The sequence below is a fragment of the Natrix helvetica genome, assembly GCF_964273705.1.
Source record: "Natrix helvetica genome assembly, chromosome: 2".
Taxonomy (NCBI): domain Eukaryota; kingdom Metazoa; phylum Chordata; class Lepidosauria; order Squamata; family Natricidae; genus Natrix; species Natrix helvetica.
In genome coordinates, this window is record NC_138552.1 from 281,126,174 (window position 1) to 281,154,135 (window position 27,962).

Consider the following 27,962-nt stretch of genomic DNA (forward strand, 5'->3'; position numbering starts at 1 on the left):
CATCGAGCTGGCCACGTCCACCTTAGCCATGCCCACCCGGCCCTCCGAAGTCAAACACAACTCTAATGCGGCCCTCAATGAAATTGAGTTTGACACCCCTGCTCTAGAAAAAGTGCAGAGAAGAGCAACCAAGATGATTAGGAGACTGGAGACTAAAACATATGAAGAACAATTACAGGAACTGGCTAGTCTATTGAAGAGAAGGACCAGGGGAGACAAGATAGCAGTGTTCCAATATTTGAGGGGCTGCCACAGTGAAGGAGGGGTCAAGCTATTTTCCAAAGCACCTGAAGCCCAGAAAAGGAATAATGGATGGAAATTGACCAAGGAGAGATTCAACCTAGAAATAAGGAGGAACTTTCTGACAGTGAGAACAATCAACCAATGGAACAGAAGTTGCCGTCGGAAGTTGTGGGAGCTTCATCACTGGAGGGTTTCAAGAAGAGACTGGACTGCCATTTGTCAGAAATGGTGTAGGGTCTCCTGCTTGGGTGGAGGGTTGGACTAGATGGCCTACAAGATCCCTTCCAATGGTGATAATCTGTCCATCCGAAGACATTTTTGAAAAAGTGACACCGGAGCACAGAAAGTTTCTTTGAACTGGCCTGGTCTTTCAAAACATCTGCAAAATCAGCAAAGCAGGAGTTGGCCTGATCTTTATCGGGCAGATGTTCCATGTTGGGGTAGAAAAATGGCACCTCCTCACCTCCCCATCTGACCCTCCACAAAGTGTGAGGTTTGTAGCTGTTTCTCCTGGCAGATCTTACTGGTCAGACTGATGCTGACTGCAATAAATTGTCCTGCAGGAGTCTGAGGCTGAAAACCATAAAGGGTTTTGTAGTCCAAACCCATTTGCAGGACTGAGATGAGGCCTAGATCCCCAACAGGTGCAAGCGAACAGAAATTAATGCCAAATGAACAAACAAATGGAAACACGCAGAAGGAAGGAAATCGAAAGCAGAATCCTGATTCAGTAATGCGGGAAAATCAGACTTCCTCCTTTTGTGGTGTATAAAAGCTGAAGTCAGAACGGCACAAGAGAGTTCAAGAGAAAAGTGCAAGGAGGACCATTCCTACCACAAAGGACTGTTCCCAGCAGCAGAGATGGGTGAATCAATCATCTACATCCGGCATATCGAATTGCTGGGATTTGAGAAGAGATTTTTCCCCAGCCAACACTATGTAAGTACTTGGAGATCAAAAAACCTAATTGAAGAAGCTGAATTTGAATTCTGGAGGGCTGGGAGTAGAAGAAACCGATGGACTTCTTTAATGGCTCAGAAAAGTTATTTAAAAGTTATTTAAAATGTCTTGGGAGAACAGACTCTGAATGTTAAGCATGCATTCCACTGTTAAAAGATCTCTGGTTTAATCCAACACTTTGGCAGTTATAGAAGGGAGAAAGATAGGAGTCTAAACATCAGAACAGATAATATTGGGCTTGTTTTATGCTTATAAATTGCTATTTCATCTTCCCCCTTTAAGGCAGATCTTTGAGACAATGATAATTCAATGGAGCAGAATAAAACATACAAGATAGTGAAGGGAGAGGATTTTTCAAAGAATGTTGATCTGACTTGATTTGGCCAGATAAAGACCCAACAGTTGCACTCAAGAGTCTGAACCTGGTTAATTTCTAAGCTTCATGAGATGGCTTGATGGCTTACCCTACATGAACTTATCTCGCTTGTTTGGCTTACATTCCAGTGTAGTGCACAAAATGAGAACATTGATCAATTTAGTGTGCCAGTTAAAGGAGTGCTGCGCACAGCTGGATAGGGCATTTTTGGCTGTGAAGTCCGACTTCCAGATTTGGTTGAGAATCCTAATGAAAGTATCCCAACCAGATAGCCAGATGGCCTCCACCTGAATACAATCTGGAAAGAGAAATGCACACTTCTGCAACTTCATTGTCAAAGTGCTTTATCCCTTGGAATTTTTTCCTAAACATTCAACATCTGCCTTCTTGTCAGTGAAGGCCATTGAAAGATGATTGACTGGAGGATGGGGGGATATGCTAGCACTTTTCAAGTATCTGAAAGAATGCCTTTCACACTGAGAAAATGAAAAATGAGTCTTGATTCCCGTGTTATGATACTTCTGCAGGGATTGGGGGGGGGGGATGCTACCATATCATACTCAGATTGAGAGCAACAAGGATCTTTTGAGAATCCTTGTCACTCTCTTTGTACCGATCAGAGTTTCTTAGATTCTTCTTTCAAATGCGAGGCCAACAACTGGACATGGGAATTGAGGTTGAGGATTAATGCTGAATATATTCCTTTATTTCCATCCCACTTCTCAAATTTACCAAGATGCGGTTGCATTTTATTTCTGCCTTCTGCCCCCCTAGCCTTCCGAAAAGCACCGAGACTTAGCTTCCCTCCCCAAGCACTTAGGACAGAATGAAATAGATGAGAGGATGCAATGAAGGACTGTACAGTGGAAGTTTAACTTTGGTGCCAAGTAGTTAATGTTTATGGTTTTAATGGATTTAATGGGGTGTTATGTTATTATTATTGGTATTATTTTAATTCTTGATTGGGAGCTGCCCAGAGTTTGACACAAGATGGGCAGCTAAATGTTTTAACTAGCCCATCCAAATAAGTTTGTAATTATCACCTGCAAATGGAATAAGCACTCCTTCCACCCCTTCCTCAAATTATTAATTAAAAAATGGAGAGAACAAGGTTTAAGATTGAACTTTGTGGCTTTGCTCAATATGTAATTTTTAATATTCAAACCCCACTCTGGTTTGATGGAGAACTATTGACATGTCTCTTTGAGTGTTAATGTTTTATCTACCTAGCTGCCTACTTACCCCCTCTCTCTCTCTCTCTCTCTCTCTCTCTCTCTCTCTCTCTCTCTCTCTCTCTCTCTCTCTCTCCCTCCCTCCCTCCCTCCCTCCCTCCATCCATCCATCCATCCATCCATCCATCCATCCATCCATCATATAGCACATTCACATTGTATTTCAGTGAAAAGGAAGAAAAGGGGTAAAATACAAAACATAGACTATAAAATCTGAAAACTTATTTTACTTCGCAGCCAGGAAATCAGCAAAATCTCCATGATAAGCTCTGTTTTGACACACTGTCGTTGTGTGTGGGATGGTTTGTTTTTTAGCCCCCAGTTGCAATTTGGTGATGGTGTTTTGCTCTACTTAATAGAGGCTAACTGGGCATCTACCATGACCAGTACGAATTCAGTTCACTATCCATATCGCTGGTTAAATCCAGGTGGTTTTCCAAGATGTAGGAAAAGCTTTGATACTGTTAGGGAAGCCATTTTCTGTCCAGTGTTGATATGACTGTAGAGCCAGTATGTACTTTATAATCCCCCAGTCAAACCCACATATACCTAGCTTACCATAACTAGAATGCCACCATAACTAGGTTACCATAACTAGAATGCCACCGTAACTAGCTTACCATAACTAGAATGCCACCGTAACTAGCTTACCATAACTAGAATGCCATGACAAAGGTTTTGCCCGAAATCAAGACAGAATTCAATCACAATATATTATCTTAAAGAACTTGCCTGGCTGGTAAGACAGACAGTATACATCCAGAATATAAAACAACCTTTTCATATTCCGGAACATGAATGAATCATCAGTAGGTCAAAGAAAAAGGAAAAACAAGTAGTTGACAATCATTGTTGATTTTAAATGCTGTGCTTTTCTCAGGTTTATATGTTTCTGGTGAAATGGCAGGATCTGTCGGAAAAAGTTGTGTATCGGAAGTTCACGGAGATCTATGAGTTCCATGTAAGTATGGATTGGGTCCCTGCTGCCTGAATGTTTTATTATTAGATTAGGTTAGGGGGAAGGTTGAGAAAATAATAATGCCTTGAATTAAGTTTCCATTAGTCGTAAACTTTGAATCAGTGGTGAAATTCATTTTTTTTTTACTACCGGTTCTGTGGGCGTGGCTTGGTGGGCGTGGCAGGGGAAGGCTGGTGTAAAATTCTCACCTTTCTCCAGGGGAAGGATAGTGTAAAATCCCCATCCCTACCCCACCTTCTGGGGCCAGCCAGAGGTGGTATTTGTCAGTTTTCCAAACTACTCCAAATTTCCACTACCGGTTCTCCAGAACCTGTCAGAACCTGCTTAATTTCACCCCTGCTTTGAATCCAACTGCAGATTTCCCATACATAAGTATTATTAAACAACTTTATCTATCCCAGGTTCTTTGGAAATATTTGATTGGTGGACAAAAATGCCAAAACCATCTGGCTGACTGTGTGACCAACCATAATACTCAGAGCTATGTGGGAAGGAATCTTAGGACCAGCTCTATTCTATTTGTTTGTTTGTTTGTTTGTCAGACATGTACAAGATAACAAGTATAGGTATGAACATAAACATGAACAAAGGAAGCAAATACAGATAAATGGGGAGAGTAGGACAGGGATAGTAGGCACGCTGGTGTGCTTATGCACACTCCCTTTACGGACCTCTTAAGAATGGGGTGAGGTCCACGGTAGACAGTTTGAGGTTGAAGCTGTGAGAGTTTGACGCTGTAACAATGGAGTCAGGTAGAGCATTCCAGGCGTTGACCACTCTGTTTCTGAAGCTGTATTTTCTGCAATTGAGTTTGAAGCAGTTTACTTTGAGTTTGTATCTATTGTTTGCCCGTGTATTATTATGGTTGAAGTTGAAGTAGTCGTTGACAGGCAAGACGTTATAGCAGACAAAATATTCTGATTGATTGATTGGTGAGAAGTGAGCATAAACCCAGGCAGAATCCTCAAAGCTACCTCAATTTAGTTCCAACATATTTGGCTCCCCAAAGTAGAAATCAATAGCTTAATATCTTTTTTTTAAAAGCTTAACCTACACATTTGCTGAGTAAGGCCAGCTGAGAATAACTTATGGCAGTCAAGATGAAGGGGACTTTTTTCTCCTTTGGATAGTTGCTCCCATACCAAGATTGGTCTTGTGTTTTCTTTTTTTCTTTTCAAGAAATACAGCTGGTTGGAATTTTTATACCTTCCAATTTGGAAAGGATTATGAAATCATGAAGCTTTCCCATGTTGTGAAAGTGGAGGAAACCCACAAAGAAGCAATTGGTTACTACTGCCTTTTTTATGTAGCCTGGATTGTTTTGTTGTTGTTTTTTTAGTATGTACGTGCATGTTCGAAAGAATTAGGAAGGTATTTTCTTTGACTTCAAGAAGGACAGCCTTTTTGGTTCTGTAGGCTTCAATTCCCTTCCTTTTCCTGTTGGAAGAAATATCTTTCTGGGTTCCAAGTGGGGAAAAAGACACTGGATTCATGGAAGTTGCTTGGAAAGATGGTTTAATGATGAACAGGATCACACGGTTGGAGGTCCTGGGCAAAAAAGGGCAGGGATGCTGAGAGTCCCTGGGTTCTATGCCCTCTCTGCGCTTTTGAATTTGAGCTTGTATTCAGATTGGTTGTCAGACTCCCATGCGGCCATGCAGGGGTAGCTTTGTAGGTTATCTGGGTCCCAGGCTTGGTTGAGCCTTGCTGGGTGATGTGATCTTCCATGTTTCTCCTTTTCTCATCCAGGGAGGTATAATATTCATTCTGCCTTTTTAATATTTCCTAGAATATTTTGTTTCTCTGAGAGAAGGGTAGGTGCTAACTTCCTACATTCCTATGAATTGATTCCATTTCCTAGGAAAAGAAAATCGATCCAGGGATGGGAGGCAGAGTTGGCACAAAATGCTGTCGGAAGAATAATTTGGGGTTCCAACTAGAGCTGGGGTTGTATGGGAATAAATCCAAATGAAATCCAGACGGCCGTGAGGAAAGGAGAAATATTTATTCCCAAAAGCAAAGAGGTTTGCTTTGGGGGCAGATGCAGAGAAATGGGATACAGCAAGATTGAATTTATAGGGGAGCTTATGTCCTAGGTGTGGAAATGCATACGAGCTGCTTCTAGGTAGGGTGACCCTTGAGGGTGGTGAACTGTAATTTTTTTGGCACAGGTTCTCTGGGTGTGGCTTGGTGGACGTGGCTTGGTGGGTTTGTGTGTGTCATATGACTGGGTGGGCATGGCCAACTTTTTTGTATTTTTAAAGCATTTTTTACTATCTATTCATCCGAACCGGTAGTAAAAAATGCTTTAAGAAATGAAAAAAAAAAAGTTCATCTGTGCCCTGCGATCGTGGGAATCTTTTTTATTCCCTTGGAAGCTTTTTTTTTTACTACCGGTTTGCGGAGCCAACGACAATCGTCCCTACCTGTTCGTGCAAACCAGTGTGAACCGGTACCATTTCACCCCTGGGTACATGCCATCTATTTTTCTTGTGAGCATGCAGATCCTCTGGGAGACCATTTTAATGAAGTATTTGTGTTTATAGAACTTATCCTTTGATATGTGGATTAGGTCTGGGTAATTTATGCGAGTGGGTTTTTTTTTTTTGAGGAAGTTTGAGTAAAAGATTTTCCAGTTTGCTATTTTTACTTGATTAACTTAGTGTCAGCTTAGACCGTGGGAAAAGGGAGAGGAATTCCCCAGACATGTGCAGAGAATTATTTTTTAAATTACAGTGATGTTTGTTGTAACAGAGCTTTTGAAGTAAATAAAGTAATAATGTCTATTATATAAAATGGGCAGGGCACATTTGGTGAACATGGCAGCTGTAGTTCATTTGCCTAAGATTTATGGATTGTGAGAACCCAGACTTGTTCTTTCTCATGGATAGAAAGTAGCTGATCAGCAGGGACAAAGTATTCCTTGCACTTCTAGAAGTCAACATGCTACCATAGATAGTCCAGGAACTCCATGTGTCATAGACACCAGGCGTCTCCAACCTTAGTGACTTTATGACTTTATGACCACAGCTGGCTGAGGAATTCTGGGACGTGAAGTCCACAAGTCGTAAAGTCGCCAAGGTTGGAGACCCCTGACATACAGCTTAGTTAGTCTTCTAAATCCTTCTTGCTGCTTCTTAACTCTAGAATTTTACCCCAAAGAAAGGGTCTTTGTCTGTCCTGGGCAAATCATTGTCCCTGTTTTGTTCTGATTTAGGCAAATTGTGCGCATAAATACTGAGGCACCATGTTATTTCTATAAGCTACAATTTCTATATCAGGAGAAGATAGTATTGCTGTTTATATTTTTAAAACCACCAAAATTTTCTCGTGGTCCACCAGTGGTCCACAGACCACCAATTGGTGACCGCTGCTAGAGATTATGGCTAAATTATGAAAATATACTTAAATAAGCATCCTTATTTAGCCTTTTAGGCAGTAACCCACAGGAAGTTGCCAATTAAATTTCTGGAAAGTTTTCTACAACTATGCAGCTGGCAGAAATTTAGTGGACAGGACTCCTTCCCTACCCCCAACACTCCTGGTGTCAAAGCAATGGAGAAGAAAAAGGCACTTTCTTCAGTTCTATTAGATAATAGAGAAGTTAATGGTGAATTGACCTCGACCTTCAGTTAGATTCTGAAACTGATCTATTGTTCTTTTCTCTTGCTAGAAAGTTTTGAAGGAAATGTTTCCGATTGAATCTGGGGAAATTAACCCAGAGAGTAGGATAATCCCTCACTTGTCAGGTAAGTAACCTAACTGTAGCTGCAGTTAGTTATGATGAAAGTTGAAGTTGACATGGGTTAGTTCCACCTGCTAATTTCAAATATGATTTCCTTATCCCATCCATGACTGTTTTGGGCATCCATATGAAGCGTCTATGAATGGACCAATTCAACTGATATCCTGATTGCCTAGGACAAAGGCAACATGTGGCCATCCTGAAGTTGCCCTCTGGTTGCAACCAGATTTACTTCTGGTGGGGTTACTGGGAATTGTAGCTTAAAAGCGCTTAAGGGCTACAGGTTTTCTGCTTCTGGGTTAAATGAAATCAGCTAGGTTTATAACACAGAATTACCTGCTGGTCCATATGGTTCATTTTTCTACTGCATAGCTTCTCCTAACTCTATAATTAGTTTAACAAATCTGAAAGACATATAATTACAGTAGAGCAATGGCAATAATGTTTGTACCACTCATAGTGCATTACAGCACTCTCTGAGCAGGTTACAAATATCAGCATATTGCCCCCAACAATCTGGGTCCTCATTTTACTGACCTTGGAAGGATGGAAGGCTGAATCATCTTTGAGGGAGTGAGGATCGAACTGCTGGCAGTGAGCAGAGTTAGTCTGCAATACTGCATTCTAACCACTGTGCCACCAGAGCTCCTAGTTATATAAAACTCCACAGCTCTTGTAATCTGATATAAAATTCAGACTGTGGCTTTCCCCTCCGACAAGCCAAGTTTTTTAGGTCGAACATAACAAAGAAGGAGATTGGCAGCACATTAAACTTAAATCACCTCTCGCCCTAAGATTTGTTCTAATCTTGTGCCAATCTAGCACTGAAGTTGTTGCCTAGCTGGGTAATGAAATGTCTACACGAAAGTATCTAAAAAGGTTAAATCAGGGCAACTTTAACTTTAAATCTTTTTAGATACTTTTGGCCTGGATGATTGAGTCTTCATTGACATGTCTACAAGAAAACAGCCATGCACCAAGGATTCCACAATTCAGCCCTGAGCTACATATATTCCCTTCTATTAGTGTTTGGCCAGTGGTGGGTTGCAGGCGGTACGCCCTGGTACAGGTGTACCGGAGCCTGCCTGGAGCACCAGGTACCGTTTTGGTACGGTGCTCCGGAGGGCCCACCCACCTGCCCGTGCTCCTTACCGTGTTTAAAGCTGTCGGTGCTTCCGCACATGTGCATGGCACGTACAGCACCTGTGCGACGCTCCGCTGAGCAGCTGGAGCATTGTGGAGGCTTGCGGAAGCGTCATTTGATGCTACGGCGCATGTGTATGCTGCGGGCATGCATGTGGGTGACGCCGGGGCCGTTCCAATCGTACTGGTTGGAACGGAATCCAGAACCCACCACTATGTTTGGCCCAATATAGAAGAGGAGCCATATACATGTGCCAGATGCCATTAAGATATTTAGACAGTACTTGTGTGGTTGGTGTAACAGTCCTGCTAGCTAGCAGAATCCCACAGCCCCATTTGTGTTCAAAAATATGCACAAAAATTTGAGGTTTGTCAAGGTTTATTCAACAGCCCTGAAGAGGGGAGGCCACAATCCCCAGACTGGCACAATATCTATATTGGGAGAGGGCATGTCGCTTTGCTGGGGTGGTTTCCTTCAATTTCCCATGGGCTTTGTGCAGTGGTGGGTTTCAAACTTTTTTAGAACCTCTTCTGTAGGCGTGGCCTGCTTTGTGGGAGTGGCTTGCTGGCCATGTGACCGGGTGGGAGTGGCTTGGCAGTCATGTGACTGGGTGGGCATGGCCAACTTGTAAAATGTGGTGAAACTCACTTAACAATGCTCTTGCTTAGCAACCAAAATGTTGGCTCAGAAACTCCGGCATTGAAGTGTGCAAGTCTTAAAGCTGTCAAGTTACAAGACCCTTGCAACCGTAACCCTTTAGAAAAAAAAACCCCAGGGGTGGTTCCAACTTGACAGCTTTAAGACTTGTGGACTTCAACTCCCAGAATTCCTCCTCTCGCTCTTCATCTTGATGATGTGCAGATGGGCGGGGGGAGGGAGCTGGAACCGGTTCTAAACGGCACTGTAGATTTGTGGAACCTCTCCTATAGAAGAGGTTAGAACTGGCAGGAACCCACCCCTGGCTTTCTGGGAGCCTTCCAGGCAGTCGCTTAAACAACAAACCATCTTGTGTTACATTTTTGCTGATAAATAAATGAAGGGAGACTAGTATAGATCTATTTCAAGCTATTTAGCTCTCATCAGCTAGCCATACCTTTGCTGGGAACTGAACCTGAGAGCTTGTTAATACAACTGCCTAATATGTAAAAACAGCCCAACTTCGAATCCCAGCAAGGGTTACGTTAGAACATTGCTATTTTGGTTTGATTCCTGCTTCACAATGGGAATTATGACACTGGTTTTCTACAATTCTAACCAGAGAGAAATTCATAAAACTAAAGAAGTCACACCAGATATTGTCTATAGGGATTCTCAGTCATCCAGGTCATAGTTGTCCCAAAGGTGCTTTTTCACGAGGCAATTGGACTTTCTGGTTTTTTTTGGAAGACGTTTCACTTCTCATGAGAAGCTAAATGTCTTCCAAGAAAACCAGAAAGTCCAGTTGCCTCTTGAAAAAGCACCTTTGAGGCACACTAGGTATAGTACTCATACTGGAGCATCAGATTGTCTATAGTTGTTTATGTGACTGGTTGGGATTTCCTACGTTTTCTAGCTCCCAGTTGTAAAGGCACTGAATTAAAAAAAAAAAGTTGAGTGGTTTCATCCTGATTTCTAAAAATTCCCCCATTTGCTTACACACAAAGTAACATTTTAATGAATGAATTATCTTTGACATTACTGGATTATTGACCTGTTGTGGCTGAAACTCTATCTTAAAAGCCAGCTCTCCTTCCAACCACCAGAGGTCTGGACCTGTGTTAAAGTGGAACTGAGACTATGATAGATTTCAAAAGAAATCTTTCCCAGAGATTTTCTGGCTTCCTTAAACTGAAGGTTTCGATATTTTCACGTTGTGCCCAGATTTACGTTAATTTTGGGAAAGGAATGATAGGATCATTGCATATGCGCACAAGTTCTGGGTTTTTGCACACTAACTTAACATGGTATATAGAAGTTTCCTGGAAAGGTTGTATTATGGGCCAGAGGCAAGTGACTGACAAGCAGCCATACATTGTCAGTATTGATGACAGGTGGTTTCCGAATCCCATGCTTGCAAGCAAGCAGCCTTGAAACTGCCTTGTATTGAACCCACTCTGTCATAGAAGATCAGTAGTTATGAGAGCTCCTTCTTCATATTTCTCCTGCTTTCTTTGTCTCTAGCCCTGAGGTGGTATTCAGCTGGTTCGGACCGGTTCGGGCGAACTGGTAATGGAATTTTTGAGTCGTTTGGAGAACTGGCAAATACCACCTCTGGCTGGCCATGCCCTCACCCCTCCGCCGTTCCCTGTCCTATATTCCCTTGTTTTTTAGCTCAGCTGATTCATGCGACAATCACCTCAGCTGAGCTAAACAACAGCTCAGCTCACTAGCACTGACACCGAGGACGGTCTTTGAGTGCTGCACGCACGCAACAAGCATGCATTAGGCACATGCAAAGTGCATGCGTGTGCGAAGTGCTCTCTCATAGAACAAGTAGGAAAAGATTTGGAATCCCACTGCTGCTCTAGCCTCTCCGGACAGGGACAGACTGGGAAGTTCAGCCTTAGAGCATTGATTGAGACCTGTTTTCAACTGTTGTTCTAAGCCGTTACTTAATCGTGGTTTGCTGATTAACCACATTCCGTTGGGTTCACACAACTTCCTACACCATAAACATTCATAAAAGCCAGAACTGGAATTCATATAACAAGCTAAGTCCAAGCCAAACAAGCTGCATTTATGGCCCAGAGAACTCAGACTTAGAAATGTTGTCAAGCTGCCATCATATGCTTGAACTTTGTATTCCCTAGCTGTCAGTCTGCCATGAGTAGGAAACCGGACAGGAAGGGGAAAGTGAAACTAATGAATGCTTGTGGGGGAAATGGAACTGATGAAATTGACGGGAAGAAGCCTGCCTCTTAGAAACAAATTCTCAAGGTCGTTGCCCTGGGAGAAGAATGCACGACCACTTTCAAAATTGATTGGATGATGACGGGGATCATCAATGGGAAGTGTCTAGGAGGGAAAAAATTAAACTTACAGTTTTGGTGTGCGAACTTCAGTTCCGGCTTTGCTATGTTGTAATCCATTTGGCTTTTTAGTAAAAGTATATCTTTCGCTACAAAAGGAGTTGAGGGTCTTTCTTAACTAAAAGACCAAGTCGGGGCAGGTCTGACAAACGTCCTCAAAGCTCTTCTATTTCACTCAACTCACAATCTGCATTGTAGAATGCGATTATGGCATTTCTGAAAGGTGACCCATTCCTTGTAGGGTTTAGCTGACTTCCTTTCTTTTCCTTTCTCCTACCTTTCCTTTCTGCTTCCTTTTCTCTTGCTGGAAACTCAAAACACACAAAGAGGGGGAAATGTCCAAGACTTGAGAATGTGGAGCAGAATATCTGTCTTGGGTTTAGGGGAAGTAGTACACCAGTTTAGACTTGGGTATTCTGGAACAGGTGGATAAAGACCCACACCTGAGATATTATATATATATTTTTCTTTCTCTCTCTAGCTCCACGCTGGTTTGACAGCCAACGCTCCACTGAAAACCGGCAAAATACTCTGTCTGAGTATTTCTCTGCCTTGATCAATCTTCCACGCAAGATCTCCCGTTGTGTGCATGTCTTTAACTTCTTTAAAGTCAGACCAGATGATTTGAACCCGTCTTCTGCAAACCAGTGAGTATTGGCCAAGCTCTGGAAGATGCAGATCAGAGAGGGTACTCAGCAGGTTCTGACCAGTTCTGAAGAACTGGTAGCGGAAATTTTGAGTAGTTCGGAGAATCAATAAATATCACCTCTGACTGGCCCCGCTCCTATTTATTCTCTGCCTTCCCAGTGTCCTAGCTGATGGGGAGGGAATGGGGATTTTGCAGTAACCGTCCCCTGGAATGGGGTGGGAATGGAGCTTTTACAGTATTCTTCCCCTGCCATGCCCACCATGCCACGCCCACCAAGCCATACCTACATAACCAGTAGTAAAAAAAATTGAATCCCATTGTTGGCACAGATTGGGACTATCCATGTTTTGGATGGAACCAATGCTTATAGAATCAACCACAATTGCTTGATAAATATGGTAAACCATTCACAGTAGCTTACAATCATGGCTTCGTCCCAGATTATACATGCTTACATATGCAAAATGAAATGACTGAATTCATGCAAACACTAAGCCCAAATCAAACAAAACCACCCAATGCGTGACCACAGGTATAGATTTAAATGGAAACTAGAAGAACTACAATAGGGAATGGCGCCAAGGTTCCAGATAACATCCTCAATCAAATAAGAATCCGGGGCTAGATATTCCTCAAAGTTCCAATTTATTAAAGAAGCCATGCTGGCACATCTGGGAAAACCCGAATCTGAACGCTTCCAAGTTTTCCCCACCCAGCTGAAAGTTCAAGACCCTGCCCAGGGTCCATCACCTGGCCATTACATAGCCTAACCAGTCACTGTCCCGAAGGAAAATTCCTCCCATCCAGGTCAGTCCAAGTGCAGGGACAAAGTGACCTTGACTCTGCAAAAGAATGTTATTATGGCTACACATGCTCCATACAATCCCTCCTCCCAGTTTCCCACAGTAGAATATGTTTGAATATGTGGCAGGCTTGAGGCCCAAAGGAAAAGATGGCTTCCAAGCCTGACAAATGATTTCTTTCTTATCTTGAGCCAGACATTGACATTATTGGCACCCACACTTTCCCTGTGTGTTGTTACCAAGTGGTTTTTCTGGACAATGGACCCTCTGCAGATTTAGATAGGAAAATTGCTGGAGGAGATAAGGAGGATAACCAGGAAGGAAATCCCCTAAAAGTTGTTCATTGCAGAAACACAGTCGGAGCTGGACTCAAACAAAGCCTTGCCCAAATAAAGGGTTTTTATTTTATGTATCATCTACTTAACTCTTAATGGGGGTAAGTGCCACATGAAATTGCCCTGGGCTTTGCAATCTGAGAGCCTGAGGACATTTATTTGGGGAAGTCCTGCAGCGAAGCCGGAATTGCAAAGACGAAACAAACAAAAAAAATCTACCCACTTTTTCCTCCCCCTGTGTGTGATGCAAGAGCATTGCTCTGCAGAGCTTGTGGGCAAATTATTTCTGCAAATGTATTGCCTCATTTCTTCTCCAGGGCCTGTAGATGAACCTGCTTTTATTAGTTTGAAAGGCTGCACCAGAGCACTCATGGAGGGTTGAAGGCCACAATCCCAAACAGTAAAACCAGGAAGTGTTTGGGACAGGGAAGCTTAAGAGGGAAAAATGGGTGTCCTTATGACTGTAGGGATGCGGTGGCTTAGTGGCTAAGACGCTGAGCTCGTCAATCAGAAAGGTCGGCGGTTCGAATCCCTAGTGCCGCATAATGGAGTGAGCTCCCGTCACTTGTCCCAGCTTCTGCCAACCTTGTAGTTCGAAAGCATGTAAAAAATGCAAGTAGAAAAATAGGAACTACCTTTGGTGGGAAGGTAACAGCGTTCCATGAAGAGTATCTATCGCCCCCTAGAGTCGGGAATGACTAGCACATATGTGTGAGGGAAACCTTTACCTTTATGTCTCTGTTGATAAAGTTGATAAAGAGCAATACGCACAAGGGGTTTTCTGCTGTTTTCTTTTCTTAGCCAGCAACTAGTGGAAATGCAAAGTCTCAGGGAGCTTTGGATATTTCGCCTTGTTTTTTCCTCTGGTGAAATGTGACTGGCGAGTAAGGAGGAAACAGTAGCATTGTGGAACTACCCAAATTTTGCATTTTGTTTAGAACTTACCACTTCCTTTTCCTTTCTTCAGCTACTGCTGCAGCCACTGACCACAGTTTAAAGACTTTGAGAGAATCTTATTGCCCAATTTATGAGAGATCGTACCACACTGCTTGCAATGTGGTTTTTCTTTTTTAATGCAAATGGAAATCAGCCAGGGAACTTTCCCTTGTATAAATTCTCAGTTGTTTTCTTTTTTTTATTAATATTTTTTTGTTTTTTCCAGTATATTTTATTATTATTTATTCACATTTCTAAACCGCCCCCTCTCCCAAAAAGGGACTGTATAAACATTACATATTTTGTGGACAGTGCATTGACTGGGTCAAGCCTTTTTAAAACTTTTATTATTGAACATTAACAATAATAATACAAGTTCTAATCTTCCAACTTCAACAATACTAGTCTCATTTCATATTCCTTTTACATTTTCCCATTAATTCATTTAAACCTAAATAACATTTCACTGCACCTTGTGTTTGTTATCCCTTACTAAATGTTATTATTCAATATTTTTAAAATTATTCATTATTCCACCATAGCATCAATATTCCAAATGTGTGGGATTACTAATAACACCAATTATTAACAACATTCAATCCATCATAGGAGTATAAGTCTCCACCATTTCTAATACTTAGTTTTTTTAATTCACAATATATTTTAACACATGGTTAGTATTAATAATACAGTTAGATTTCCTAATCTTAAATTACCATCTACTGATCTGAATTTATTGGGGTTATGATATTTTCCCATTTGATTAATATATTTTTTTCATTATCCATCATCTCTTAATCTTTCTAAAATTCCATCATTTATTGGTTTTTTGGTCAGCCTTTTATCTCTTTCTCTTGGAATCTTGTATCTCTTTTTGATTTTTTTGAGTCTACGAAGCTTTCCCTTCTGGGTGCCTTTTATCTCTTTCCGTTGCATTATTTGAACATTCTCAGTTATTTTCTTGATCATATGCTCATCAAATCAAGATCAGCCCTTAGCCACCAAATGGGTAGACTTCCCTAGGATGATCAGTTATTTTTTTTTAAATTAATATCAAAAGTTGCTGTGAAGTCCACTCTCAAAGCTGGCTGGGGAATTATGCTTGTTGAAGTCCACACGTCTTACAGCTGGCGAGATTGAGAAATGTTGCCCTACAGGGATGGGGCTTTTCAATGTCAGCTGACCAGCCCCATCCTTTACACTGAATCATAGAAAACATTGCCGTTAACATCCTTGGATGCATTTAAACGAATGTTCCCCCACTTAATGTCTTACAAAACCCCATCAAGTTCTCAGAACCCTCAAAATTCTATGGGACTCTGCTTGAAACTCCCTGGACTAAAGCATAGAATTTGATCAATCTTACTACACCTTCACTAGGCTCAGAGGCCAGCCTAGGAATTGTTGTGTCCTGCCAGAGGAGCTGGCAGCAGATTCGGACAGTGAGGAGGTTGGGGAGGAACATGGGCCAGTCCTGGTGTCTGGGGAAGGCTCTGTTGAGGGCTCTGTGTTGGAGGCAGAGAGGGGGCCAGAGCCATATGCCAGTTATCAGCTGCCTTCAGAGTCAGACATCAGTGAGGCAGACAAACAGCTGGAGCCTGTTCCCAGTGTGCGCATGCGCAGAGTGGTCAGACGAAGGGAACAGCTAAAGAACAGGGGTTGACTTGGAAGTAAGGCCACAAGTGGACGATCAATGGCCCCTCCCAGAGGAAATAAAAGAGGAGCAAAAGGGGAGTGGAGTTTGCAGGGGACAATTAGTTGGCTTAATTGCTTCGTGACTCTCCGAGACTCCTTGGCAAGTTTTGTAGATATTGGCCTGGCAGCTCTCCAAGCCAGATAAGGTCTGTGATTGTAAATCCTCCCCTGAAAGACTTTGCTGGATGAGAATGAGCAGAATTCATAGTAAATTAATAAAAGGTGTTTTGTTTTTTGTTTTGCTCAGGGCAAGGAGTTTGCTTCATGCTCTTGGGAAGCCTAGGCCAGAACAGGAATAAGGAATTATTTAGTGGTTTGCTAAAGGCTATTTCATTTACATTGGCAGCTAATCGGTAATGCTTGAGATAGTAATAAGTCTTGTCCTTACTCCTTGCAGCCCCAGGAAACCAGAAACATTCATGATGCCAAAAGATTCAAAGAAGATTGCAACAGGTAAGTCAATGGAAGTGTCAAAAGGAACAATTTTGTTATTTCTTCCATTTGTTCCTGAGTTGGTTGTTTCTGTGTTGAGAATGGAAGAGTGCTAGGGTGTGTCTGCACTAAATCTGGGCTCCCTAAGACAGTGATGGAGAACCTTTTCGGCACTGAGTGCTGAAAAGTGAGCACTTCACGCACACTCGTCTGCGCTGTGACGAGGAAGAGAACTTCCCAGGGAAAATGCGTGTGCCGGAAAATAAACTTCTGGTTTCCAACGTGTGCATGTGTGTCGCCCAGTCTTCCGGTTACTGCTGTGTATGCTCACACACCAATCAGCTGGCCAGCGCGCATGCTCACGCCGGAAAACGGAAGACCAGCTCTTCTGGTTTCTGGCACTGCCACATGCACAAAGGTAGCTGATTGTCATGCTTGCGTACATGCCAGAAACTCAGAAGAGGGACAGGCGACACCATGAGTGCCAGTCGACATGGCTCTGCATGCCACTTTGGGCATGCCATAGGTTCGCCATCACGGCCCTAAGGCATCAGGTGCTCACAATGAGGTAAAGCAGAATACCAGATGAGATAGGTCTTTGGATCTGTTCCAATGGAGGATTCCTATCTCTACACTGCCCTTTCTGCAGGATTTTATTATCGCTTTCAGGAAGTTTTAATTCATAGTTTATCATGAGGACTAGACACCTGCATTTAAAGAAGAACAGTATGGGGAAAAACTTTTGAAAAGGAAAGCTCTCAACGCTCAAGGCTAGCTTTTAAGTTAAGTGAAATCTCTTCATTTTACTAGCTCTGGAAATTATCTCTTTGATTCTGGAAATAATCTCTTCATAGCATATGTGTGCTGCTGTTCCTTTAAGCTGCTTACATTCCCCTTTTTAACTGAAGTGGCACAAAATAACACATATTGTGGTAAATAAACTAAAGAAATAAACTAATATTTCCCCTTGCAAAAAAGATAGTCCCGCCCTCAGGTTTACAACTTGAAGAGATAACCCTGCCAAGGAAAAAGGGATGGGGAAGAAAGAGAGGAATCTTCACAAATCAGAGATGATCCGATTTCCTTCTAATACCTCTGGGCTAACCCGGTTCTAAAGGGATGCGGTGACTCAGTGGCTAAGACACTGAGCTTGTCAATCAGAAAGGTTGGCAGTTTGGCAGTTCGAATCCCTAGCACCGCGTAACGGAATGAGCTCCCATTACTTGTCCCAGCTTCTGCCAACCAAGCAGTTCAAAAGCATGTAAAAATGCAAGTAGAAAAATAGGGGCCACCTTTGGTGGGAAGGTAACAGCGTTCCATGCGTCTTTGGCATTTAATCATGCCAGCCACATGACCACAGAGACGTCTCCAGACAGTGCTGGCTCTTCGGCTTTGAAATGGAGATGAGCACCGCCCCCTACAGTTGGGAACGACAAGCACATATGTGTGAGGGGAACCTTTACCTAATCCTGTTCTGTTAAATGTTGGCTGAACTGGGTCCTCTGGGGGCTTCTCATTCCAAAGATTTCTTCTTTTCTGTAGACATCACAGGCCCCATCATCCTACAGACCTACCGTGTAATTGCTGACTATGAGAAGAACTCTACCACTGAAATGGCCATGAAGGTGGGGGACATAGTAGATGTGGTGGAGAAGTGTGAGAGTGGTAAGAAAATAGCTGGTTACATTTTTTCCCCAATGTTGTGTTGTTTCGGATCAGTGGTGGGATTCAAATTTTTTTACTATTAGTTATGTGGGCGTGGCTTGATGGGTGTGGCAGGGGAAGGATACTGTAAAATCCCCATTCCCTCCCCACTCCAGGGGAAGGATACTGTAAAAACCCCATTCCCTCCCCACTCCAGGGGAAGGATACTGTAAAACCTCCATTCCCTCCCCACTCCAGGGAAAGGATACTGTAAAAACCCCATTCCCTCCCCACTCCAGGGGAAGGATACTGTAAAATCTCCATTCCCTCCCCACTCCAGGGGAAGGATACTGTAAAAACCCCATTCCCTCCCCACTCCAGGGGAAGGATACTGTAAAACTTCCATTCCCTCCCTACTCCAGGGGAAGGATACTGTAAAACCTCCATTCCCTCCCCACTCCAGGGGAAGGATACTGTAAAATCTCCATTCCCTCCCCACTCCAGGGGAAGGATACTGTAAAACCTCCATTCCCTCCCCACTCCAGGGGAAGGATACTGTAAAACTTCCATTCCCTCCCTACTCCAGGGGAAGGATACTGTAAAACCTCCATTCCCTCCCCACTCCAGGGGAAGGATACTGTAAAATCTCCATTCCCTCCCCACTCCAGGGGAAGGATACTGTAAAACCTCCATTCCTTCCCCACTCCAGGGGAAGGATACTGTAAAACCTCCATTCCCTCCCCACTCCAGGGGAAGGATACTGTAAAATCTCCATTCCCTCCCCACTCCAGGGGAAGGATACTGTAAAACCTCCATTCCTTCCCCACTCCAGGGGAAGGATACTGTAAAACCTCCATTCCCTCCCCACTCCAGGGGAAGGATACTGTAAAATCTCCATTCCCTCCCCACTCCAGGGGAAGGATACTGTAAAACCTCCATTCCTTCCCCACTCCAGGGGAAGGATACTGTAAAACCTCCATTCCCTCCCCACTCCAGGGGAAGGATACTGTAAAACCTCCATTCCCTCCCCACTCCAGGGGAAGGATACTGTAAAATCTCCATTCCCTCCCCACTCCAGGGGAAGGATACTGTAAAACCTCCATTCCTTCCCCACTCCAGGGGAAGGATACTGTAAAACCTCCATTCCCTCCCCACTCCAGGGGAAGGATACTGTAAAGCCTCCATTCCTTCCCCACTCCAGGAGAAGGATACTGTAAAATCTCCATTCCCTCCCCACTCCAGGGGAAGGATACTGTAAAATCTCCATTCCCTCCCCACTCCAGGGGAAGGATACTGTAAAACCTCCATTCCTTCCCCACTCCAGGGGAAGGCTACTGTAAAATCTTCATTCCCTCCCCACTCCAGGGGAAGGATACTGTAAAACCTCCATTCCTTCTCCATTCCAGGGGAAGGATACTGTAAAACCTCCATTCCCTCCCCACTCCAGGGGAAGGATACTGTAAAATCTCCATTCCCTCCCCACTCCAGGGGAAGGATACTGTAAAACCTCCATTCCTTCCCCACTCCAGGGGAAGGATACTGTAAAACCTCCATTCCCTCCCCACTCCAGGGGAAGGATACTGTAAAATCTCCATTCCCTCCCCACTCCAGGGGAAGGATACTGTAAAACCTCCATTCCTTCCCCACTCCAGGGGAAGGATACTGTAAAACCTCCATTCCCTCCCCACTCCAGGGGAAGGATACTGTAAAACCTCCATTCCCTCCCCACTCCAGGGGAAGGATACTGTAAAATCTCCATTCCCTCCCCACTCCAGGGGAAGGATACTGTAAAACCTCCATTCCTTCCCCACTCCAGGGGAAGGATACTGTAAAACCTCCATTCCCTCCCCACTCCAGGGGAAGGATACTGTAAAACCTCCATTCCTTCCCCACTCCAGGAGAAGGATACTGTAAAATCTCCATTCCCTCCCCACTCCAGGGGAAGGATACTGTAAAATCTCCATTCCCTCCCCACTCCAGGGGAAGGATACTGTAAAACCTCCATTCCTTCCCCACTCCAGGGGAAGGCTACTGTAAAATCTTCATTCCCTCCCCACTCCAGGGGAAGGATACTGTAAAACCTCCATTCCTTCTCCATTCCAGGGGAAGGATACTGTAAAACCTCCATTCCTTCTCCACTCCAGGGGAAGGATATTGTACAATCTCCATTCCCTCCCCACTCCAGGGGAAGGATACTGTACAATCTCCATTCCCTCCCCACTCCAGGGGAAGGATACTGTACAATCTCCATTCCCTCCCCACTCCAGGGGAAGGATACTGTAAACTCCACATTCCTTTCCCACTCCAGGGGAAGGTTACTGCATAATCCCCATTTCCTCCCGATCAACTGGGACTCGGGAGGAAGAGAATAGATTGGGATGGGGCCAGCCAGAGGTGGTATTTACCGATTCTCCGAACTACTCAAAATTTCTGCTACCAGTTCTCCAGAACTGATCAGAACCTGCTGAATACTATCTCTGGTTCGGACCTTTGGCTCAGTGAAAGAAGACCTCTACTTTTTGGTTATTCATTTCAGGATGGTGGTTTTGTCAGCAAAAGAATAAACGAGGTTGGGTACCAGCTGCTTATCTAGAACCAATGGATAGTCCAGATGAAGCTGAAGAACAGGAGCCCAACTATGCAGGTAAATAAACTTTACTGCTGGATTTGAAGTGGTCCTCAGTCTAAGGACCATGCAAGGCCCTAGTTTAGCTCTAGAAAGTAGAAATAGTCCTCAGTTTATGACCACAAATAAGACTGGAGCGTCTATTGCTAAGTGAACGGTTAATGAGTCAGATCTGATTTGATGACATGTTTTACCACGGACATTATGTGATTTCCTATGGTCGTTAAGTGAATCACACAGTTGTTAAAATGAATCTGGCTTCTCCTCTTAGCTTTGTGAAAGTCAGTCATGTGATTTTGAGATGTCGCAACATGAGAAATATATGTTGGTTGCCCAGCACCCACATTTTGATCACGTGACTGAGTTTGTTTCATTTTTAACTTGACTTCGTCCTTCTTTTGCCTTTTACGCTTTGGGTGCATAAGCAGGTTTCCACCCTTCACAATCCAATCTATAAAATGGGTAGCTGAGGGAAATCAAAATTTAAAACATGAATGAAAGCAATTAAATGTTTTTGGGCCCCTGATATCAGTTTCAATTCAGAGTCACTTCTTGTGAGATAGCCATATAAATTTGATCAATCAATCAAATAAACTCTCTTCTCGCAAGGTGAGCTCTATGTTGTCCGAAAAGGGTACACAGCCGCTCAGGAAGATGAGATTTCCCTGAAGGAAGGAGAAACCGTAGAAGTTATCCATAAACTGCTTGATGGTTGGTGGGTAGTCAGGTAAGGCTTCAGCCATTCATTATTCAATATCTCGGTATACAGTTTTAGTACCAATCACAATCAATTGTACATTTAAAGTGCATCTATTCATATTCTTTCCAGTCCTTCAATCCATATAATTCTACTATTAACACACACACACACACACACACACACACACACACGCACACACAGAGTGTCTAATTACCCATTGTTTGATTATAACATTTCACTGCTAATCATACTTTTATGCATATTTAATACCGGTATTACCGTCATTCAAAGTCTAATTTTCCATTTCTTCATATCTATTTATATTATTATCCTAATATCTATCACACTAATTATAAAATAATTGTCTTAACGATGACTCTTTTCAGAGGAAGCAATGGAGATGTTCTCTCCTTGAACTTCTCACAAATTGTTCCCTTGCAAATGCACAGAGACAAATTTCTAAATTCTGACTGGGGAATCTAGTTGCCGAAGTCCTAACTTGCTTGGAGGACACCTCACTGAAGGCTCCTGCAGCTGAATGTGGGAAGGGCACTCATCCATGTCAGCTTTCCTGTTGTGGAAAGGTGGCTCCACTTACTGTTTGTTGAGGAGATGTTTTCACAACGGAGCCTCAATCCAATGGTGATCTGACAGAATGCTGTGAAGCTAGCCCCTTCTTTCCAATTTTTGGGCAATTCGAGAGCTTGGCGTTCAGTCTGAAATGGGCCTTGAGCTTCCCAGATTAAAGTTGTGTGAATCCAGCCTAATTGTCCCAAAAGTGCTTTTTCCAAAAGGCAAGGGGACTTTCTTGGGGTATTTTTCCCCCTTTGAAAATGTTTCACTTTTGAAGAACTGAAGAAGTTTCTTGGACGAGAAGCAAGAAATTTTCAAACAACAACAAACCCCAAGAAAGTCCAGTTCCCTTTCAGAAAAAGCACCTTTGGGAAAACCATGACCCGGTTGATTGAAATTCTCCACAGACCTAAATCCAGTCTAATTGTTTTAAGATCCAAGAATCCCTTGTCTGCATTGATTTTGAATCTGTCAAAATCAATTTTCTCCAGTTTGGTTCCTCTTCACGTTTTTCGAGTTCTTCCTCTCTCCCATACATGAAGTCATTTGTGAATGTGGTTGGAGTGCTTCATGGCGAAACCCGTGATCGTAGTCTTTCGTCTTTAGTCATAACTCAGAGGCCCAGGTGTGCAGAAGTTCTAGGTTAATTCCAAAGTAGACTGGGAAAAACCCTTGATAGAAATTTTGCAGGGCAGTGGTTGATTTCCATACCTTTGACAACACATGAAGACAGAACTGTAATTGTCCAATGTCCACACATTATTGTACTTTCAGTGTGATCAGGGGTGGGTTGCTGCTGGTCTTACCGCCAGTTCATAAACCGCCCACGTGCCAGACGCGCGCTGCATGTGTGTGTGCTGTTCAGTGTAAATTGTTCTTCGTGCATGCGCAGAACAATTTACAGTGAACCGCACATGCAGTCACTAAAAAAAACCAAAATGGCGGCACCCAGCAGTGCCAAAGGAACCAGTTCAGGGGCGTGGCAGGCCTGGATCGCTGTTGGGTCTGTGACCCAGGCCTGAATTCCACTACAGGGCCGAACTGGCAGCAATCCACCTCTGAGTGTGATGCTTAAAAGGCAAGTCTCAGTCAAAACAGAATAAATACCCAGACAGAGCCCCAAAGAGGCCCTTAAAACTGAAGTGAGAGGCGTCTATGGAAATTCTCAGTCATGCAGGTCATGGATGCTTTTTCAATAGGCAACTGGACTTTCTGGGTTTTCTTTGAAGATGTTTAGTTTCTCATCCAAGAAGCTTCTTCAGAAGTGACAGGTGTGAAAAAGAGGAAGTCTCAGCTGATAGCCATTTGATGAGCGCCTATGTATTGCAACACGGCATTAAGTTCAGAGCTAAATTAATCGGTGTGTGGGAGATAGCCCCGGAGTGGGACAAATTCTGCTCAGCATGATGTACCAATAGAGGAAAATATATGTAACTCAGGGTTGAATTGTGGAGTCTTTGATGTTTGGTTGTTGGCTTCCAGATGTTTTAGAACCCAACTAGGTAGCATCATCAGTGTTTAGGTAGACTTCATCTTTCTGAGAAGGATCTTGCTATGTAGTGTGACCATAGTTCAAACTATCTCTGTTTGTTTATTTTTATGAGTCAATAAAATGGTCTTCTTGAATCTTAGGAAGGAAGAGACAACAGGCTACTATCCTTCGATGTATCTGCAGAAAGCAGGAGAGGAAAACGTGACCGAGAACAGTCAGCTGAGGAATAAGGCAGCACCGCCACGAAGGTACAGTAGGGCTCTCTGGAAGTTTGTTTGTTTGTTTTGAAGTGTTGAATTAAGACTGGTGAAACCAAACTTCAAGTCCATCCTCAGCCTTGGAAACTCACTGGGAGATTTTGGGCTGACCTAATGTCAGCCCAGCCTACTTCACAGGTTCATGTGGGGACAAAATGAGTTCTCTTTAGCATCAGTTTGGAGCTCTTAGTCGTAAATGTAAATCAAGAATTGGTTTACTTTGGCCATTGGCCATAAGGAGACATTGTCAGGCACTTGCCAAGACTAATCTCTGAATCAGGGGCTCAGATAAATGCTGGTTACTTCAGCAGGCAGTAAGCAAAATTCATATTTTCTCGGGACAAAGAAAAAACGAGGCTTTAAGCCTGTTGCATAAAATTCCATAATCGAAAAAACGGGGAAGAAGAGGTTGAAGAATCTTCCTCTCAATGCAAGATCCAGATCAAATCATCCCCAGCCAATGGAACCAGGGGGATTTTACAGGAAAATATTCGGGAATTACTCTGCTTGAAAACAATGAGAATTTTAGTCCGTGCAACAAGGAAAATGCCAGGTTGGAGAAACCTGGCAAGGCAGACTCTAGTATTGTTATTCACGTGCGTATAGTTTCATTGATGATTTTCTTTTCCTTCGGATGACCGGGCAGGTCTAGCATCAGCAACATCAAGAGCATCCACAATCAAAGTCGCAAGCAGATCAGCCAGGAGACGTATAGGCGGAACAGCGTGAAATACATGCAAAGCAGAAAGAAGCTGAAGAACAAAATCTTGACAAAACCCAGTATCATCGGTAAGTGTGGGGACCTTTGGAAAAAATGTCCTTCCAAAATCCCTAATGTGGTTTGTAAGGTCCCAGAAGTTTCCCCCAGCCACTGAAATGTCAAAGAGAGTGAGACTCGAGACGAGGCTTGCAAAAAGAAGCAGATTTTATTTATGGCCAAAACAAAATACTGGGTGAAACTATATCCGGAACATACAGATACAATGCATGTAAGAAAGGGGAAAATATGGAGTGCTTTTATACCTTCAGAATACCCAATTCTGGTCCCGTAGCCCATGCCTTCCTTGTAACCCTGCATTAGCTGTGCAGCAAGGAACAGGGGGGTTGAGTGCTTAGCAACAGAGGGGCTGGGTGCTTAGCAACCCCGCTTCTTGAGATATCCATCAGGTGCGGAGTGGTACAGAAAAACAAGCGGAAGTTAGATCACTGGTGGAAGCAAATGGCAAAGGCAATTATAATTCTTACAGGAGCAAAGCAATTCCTACAGAAGTGAAATAGCAAGTTATTATTATATGTCCCAGTAATTCTACCTATTCTACTATTAATTATGTCCCTACAGGTTAAATATGAAAGGGTGACAAAAAGCCCTTCTCTGACCACCTAAGCCAGTGTTTCTCAAACTTGGCAATTTGAAGATGGGAAGACTTCAATTCCCAGAATTCCCCAGCTGGTGATTTGCCGGTTGGGGGATTCTGGGAATAGAAGTCCATCATTTTCAAGTTGCCAAAGTTAGTAATGATATCCTCTTTTCTTCACTACTGGTTTAGTAGAGGGAGCACGTCTGGGCATGCACAGGACCTTCTGCAGATGCGCAGAAGGTTTGTGATGATGTCTGGGTAGGTGGGCGGAGCCTTGCACCACCGCCACTCCCGATTCACCCGAACAGGTGTGAACTGGCAGAATACCACTGCTGGCCAAAGTTAAGAAAACACTGCCTTTGTGAATTTGGTTTCTCTTGAGTTTTGATTACTTCCTCTTTTTAATATGAGTGCCCAACTCAAACAACAAGATACTGGGCATTGGGCAAAAATCACCCGGCTGGGAAATTCTGGGATTTGAAGTCCACTCATCTTCAAGTTGCCAAGGTTGGCAAACACTAACCCAAATATTTAATTCTGGTTAAAGGTTGAGAAACACTAACCCAAACATTTAACACTGGCTAAGAAGTTCCTTTCCTCTCCTTTTATTGATACAAATATCTTCATTTCCATGGAATATTTGATAGGCAACACAATTATTAGCCTACTCTATTATTGTGGCAAATTAAGCCTCTAGATATTAATTCTCTAATGACCTCAGGGTTGCACCGTTACAGATGCCAGATCTGAAAGAAAGTAAGTCTTGCTTTTCTCCACCACAAATCAGGAAGTTGGTTTGAAATGATGTACAAAGTTTTGCTGTATCATCTCAAGGCTGTTTCCCCCTCCCCTCCATTTTATTTTATATAGAGGAAACAAATGAGAACGATGAACCCAAGCCTGTAATTCCTCCGAGACCCAGTAAAGATTTGATTCTGATTCGTTGTTCTGAGAGCACAAAGAAAAAAATACAGTGAGGAAGAAACGGAGGAATTTATCTCTTCGTCTTTGCTACCATCACTAAAAAGAACTTGAGTTATTTACAAAGGATTGTCTGAGGAGCTCTGTTTTTGGAAGAGTTATTGCAAACAACGTCTAGTTGCAGCTCTTGTGTTCAGAGAGTATGAGCCTTTTTCTGCTTGCTTGACCAATCTTACAGAGAAGTCTTTAGAACATAGAATAATAGCACGTGGCTATTGCATCTCTACAGTATATAATTATAATTGCACATAGAATTTAGCACTGATGACTTCTTACAAATTTTTCCATAGAGTCTCTTATTGTATCAAGATGGTAAAGCTATGCTGAATAGAGTTTAGTGTTAAATCAGTTAAGTTTCCTTTCCCTTGAGTCTGTACGTTTTGCCCACTAAGCCTGCTTAAACAGGGTATTTATAACTCACATACCTTGGTTTCTCTGAGCATAGGTTGTTTTCCTGCAGATGTTTCATTACCAGACTTGGTAATATCATCAGTGTAGGGGGCAGAAAGGACTTTGTTGGTGGTTTATATAATAGTGGTCTGGTTTATATAATAATGGCCAGCCTTGCCAGTTGTGATTGGAGTGTGATTTCTTCCTTGAGCAATCAAAGAATTTCACACTCACCTATCACCAAAAATACCATGAATACAATGAGCCGCTAGCTTATGACTCAAATGTATTGTTTGAATCCAGAAAACAGGCTAATTCAGTAGTCAGGTTAAGTATGTTGTAAGAACTGCATTCATGCACCATTCTTGGCCATTTTAAGTCCTGATAATAGTATTTTTCCTACATTCTGAGTTTTCACTTCCATTTAGTATTTTGTTTGAGGGATGTTATTTATCTGCAATTTAGCTCCTTTGGTTAGTTTGTGTTCAATTTGTTAATTAACATTAAGGTTTTATGTAGTTTATTATATATGACTAATTTCATTGGGATTGTAATTTATAAATATATGACAGTATGTTTTATTCTTTTATTCTAACTACTGTTCAGTCCTCATCTGATGGTTTTTTAAATTGTAATTACAGCATTAAAATTGTTTTGCTTTCTGCAAATATAGAAAAAAAGGAGTTTCCATAGCCACAGAGTGAATGACCACATATGTCATAGATGTTGTGAATCTTGATCAGTGGGATAGCTGGCATTATAGGGCAGACACATACATTGAGCTTATGATTATTGATTATGATGCACAAGTCTATCAACTTAGTGTATTTACTTTTCATGTGTCAAAGGTTGTTACCTTTGAGATAGGTTGCTTTCTAAAATATATTTTGGGTAGATGGGATCTTGCCTTACATCCATTGTATTGCACTTGCAACATCTGTGGCTATATGATTAATAAACAATCTGCAGTGATCAAGAGCGCCTTTAGTCTTCTTTTCAGCAAGTCATTTCCAATCAAACAGCAGTGGTTGTGACACAAAGGAAAACCTCCTCTTGTACTTTAGACCTACAGATTGCTCAAAAAAGCATCTTGCATAAGATTCTGGGCAGAAAAGAATTTGCAAACATTTAAAAAGAAGGCCGTTTTTGAGGAAAGTTGAAACTGAATTTTCAACCGCAAGGACCTCACAACCTCACATCCTCTCTGGTTTACCATTTCAGCTTCCAGCCAGTCTGATGTATGCTTGTCCAGAAGTTAATAAAAACTTGATTTTCTTAAAAGATCTTGGGATTGACTATGAAACCACAGTTTACTTTATAAGTGTTTCTGTCTGCGCATTGTCTTTATTATTCCATAAGGTAAAAGTAAAAGTACCCTCGCATATGCATGCTAGTTGTTTCCGG

The 27,962-nt window shown here is 42.7% G+C and overlaps 1 protein-coding gene across 1 annotated transcript; it reads left to right on the forward strand.

The window, feature by feature from the left end:
- The first annotated feature begins 1,054 nt into the window (after positions 1-1,054).
- NCF1 (neutrophil cytosolic factor 1) lies at positions 1,055-27,534 on the forward strand. The gene is made up of 11 exons (XM_081941433.1): positions 1,055-1,182; positions 3,692-3,772; positions 7,464-7,539; positions 12,169-12,334; positions 16,503-16,558; positions 18,080-18,202; positions 20,718-20,825; positions 21,417-21,534; positions 23,713-23,820; positions 24,476-24,618; positions 26,058-27,534. The coding sequence occupies exons 1-11, from the start codon at positions 1,105-1,107 to the stop codon at positions 26,162-26,164; spliced, it is 1,164 nt and encodes a 387-aa protein (XP_081797559.1). The 5' UTR covers positions 1,055-1,104; the 3' UTR covers positions 26,165-27,534.
- Positions 27,535-27,962: the final 428 nt, after the last annotated feature.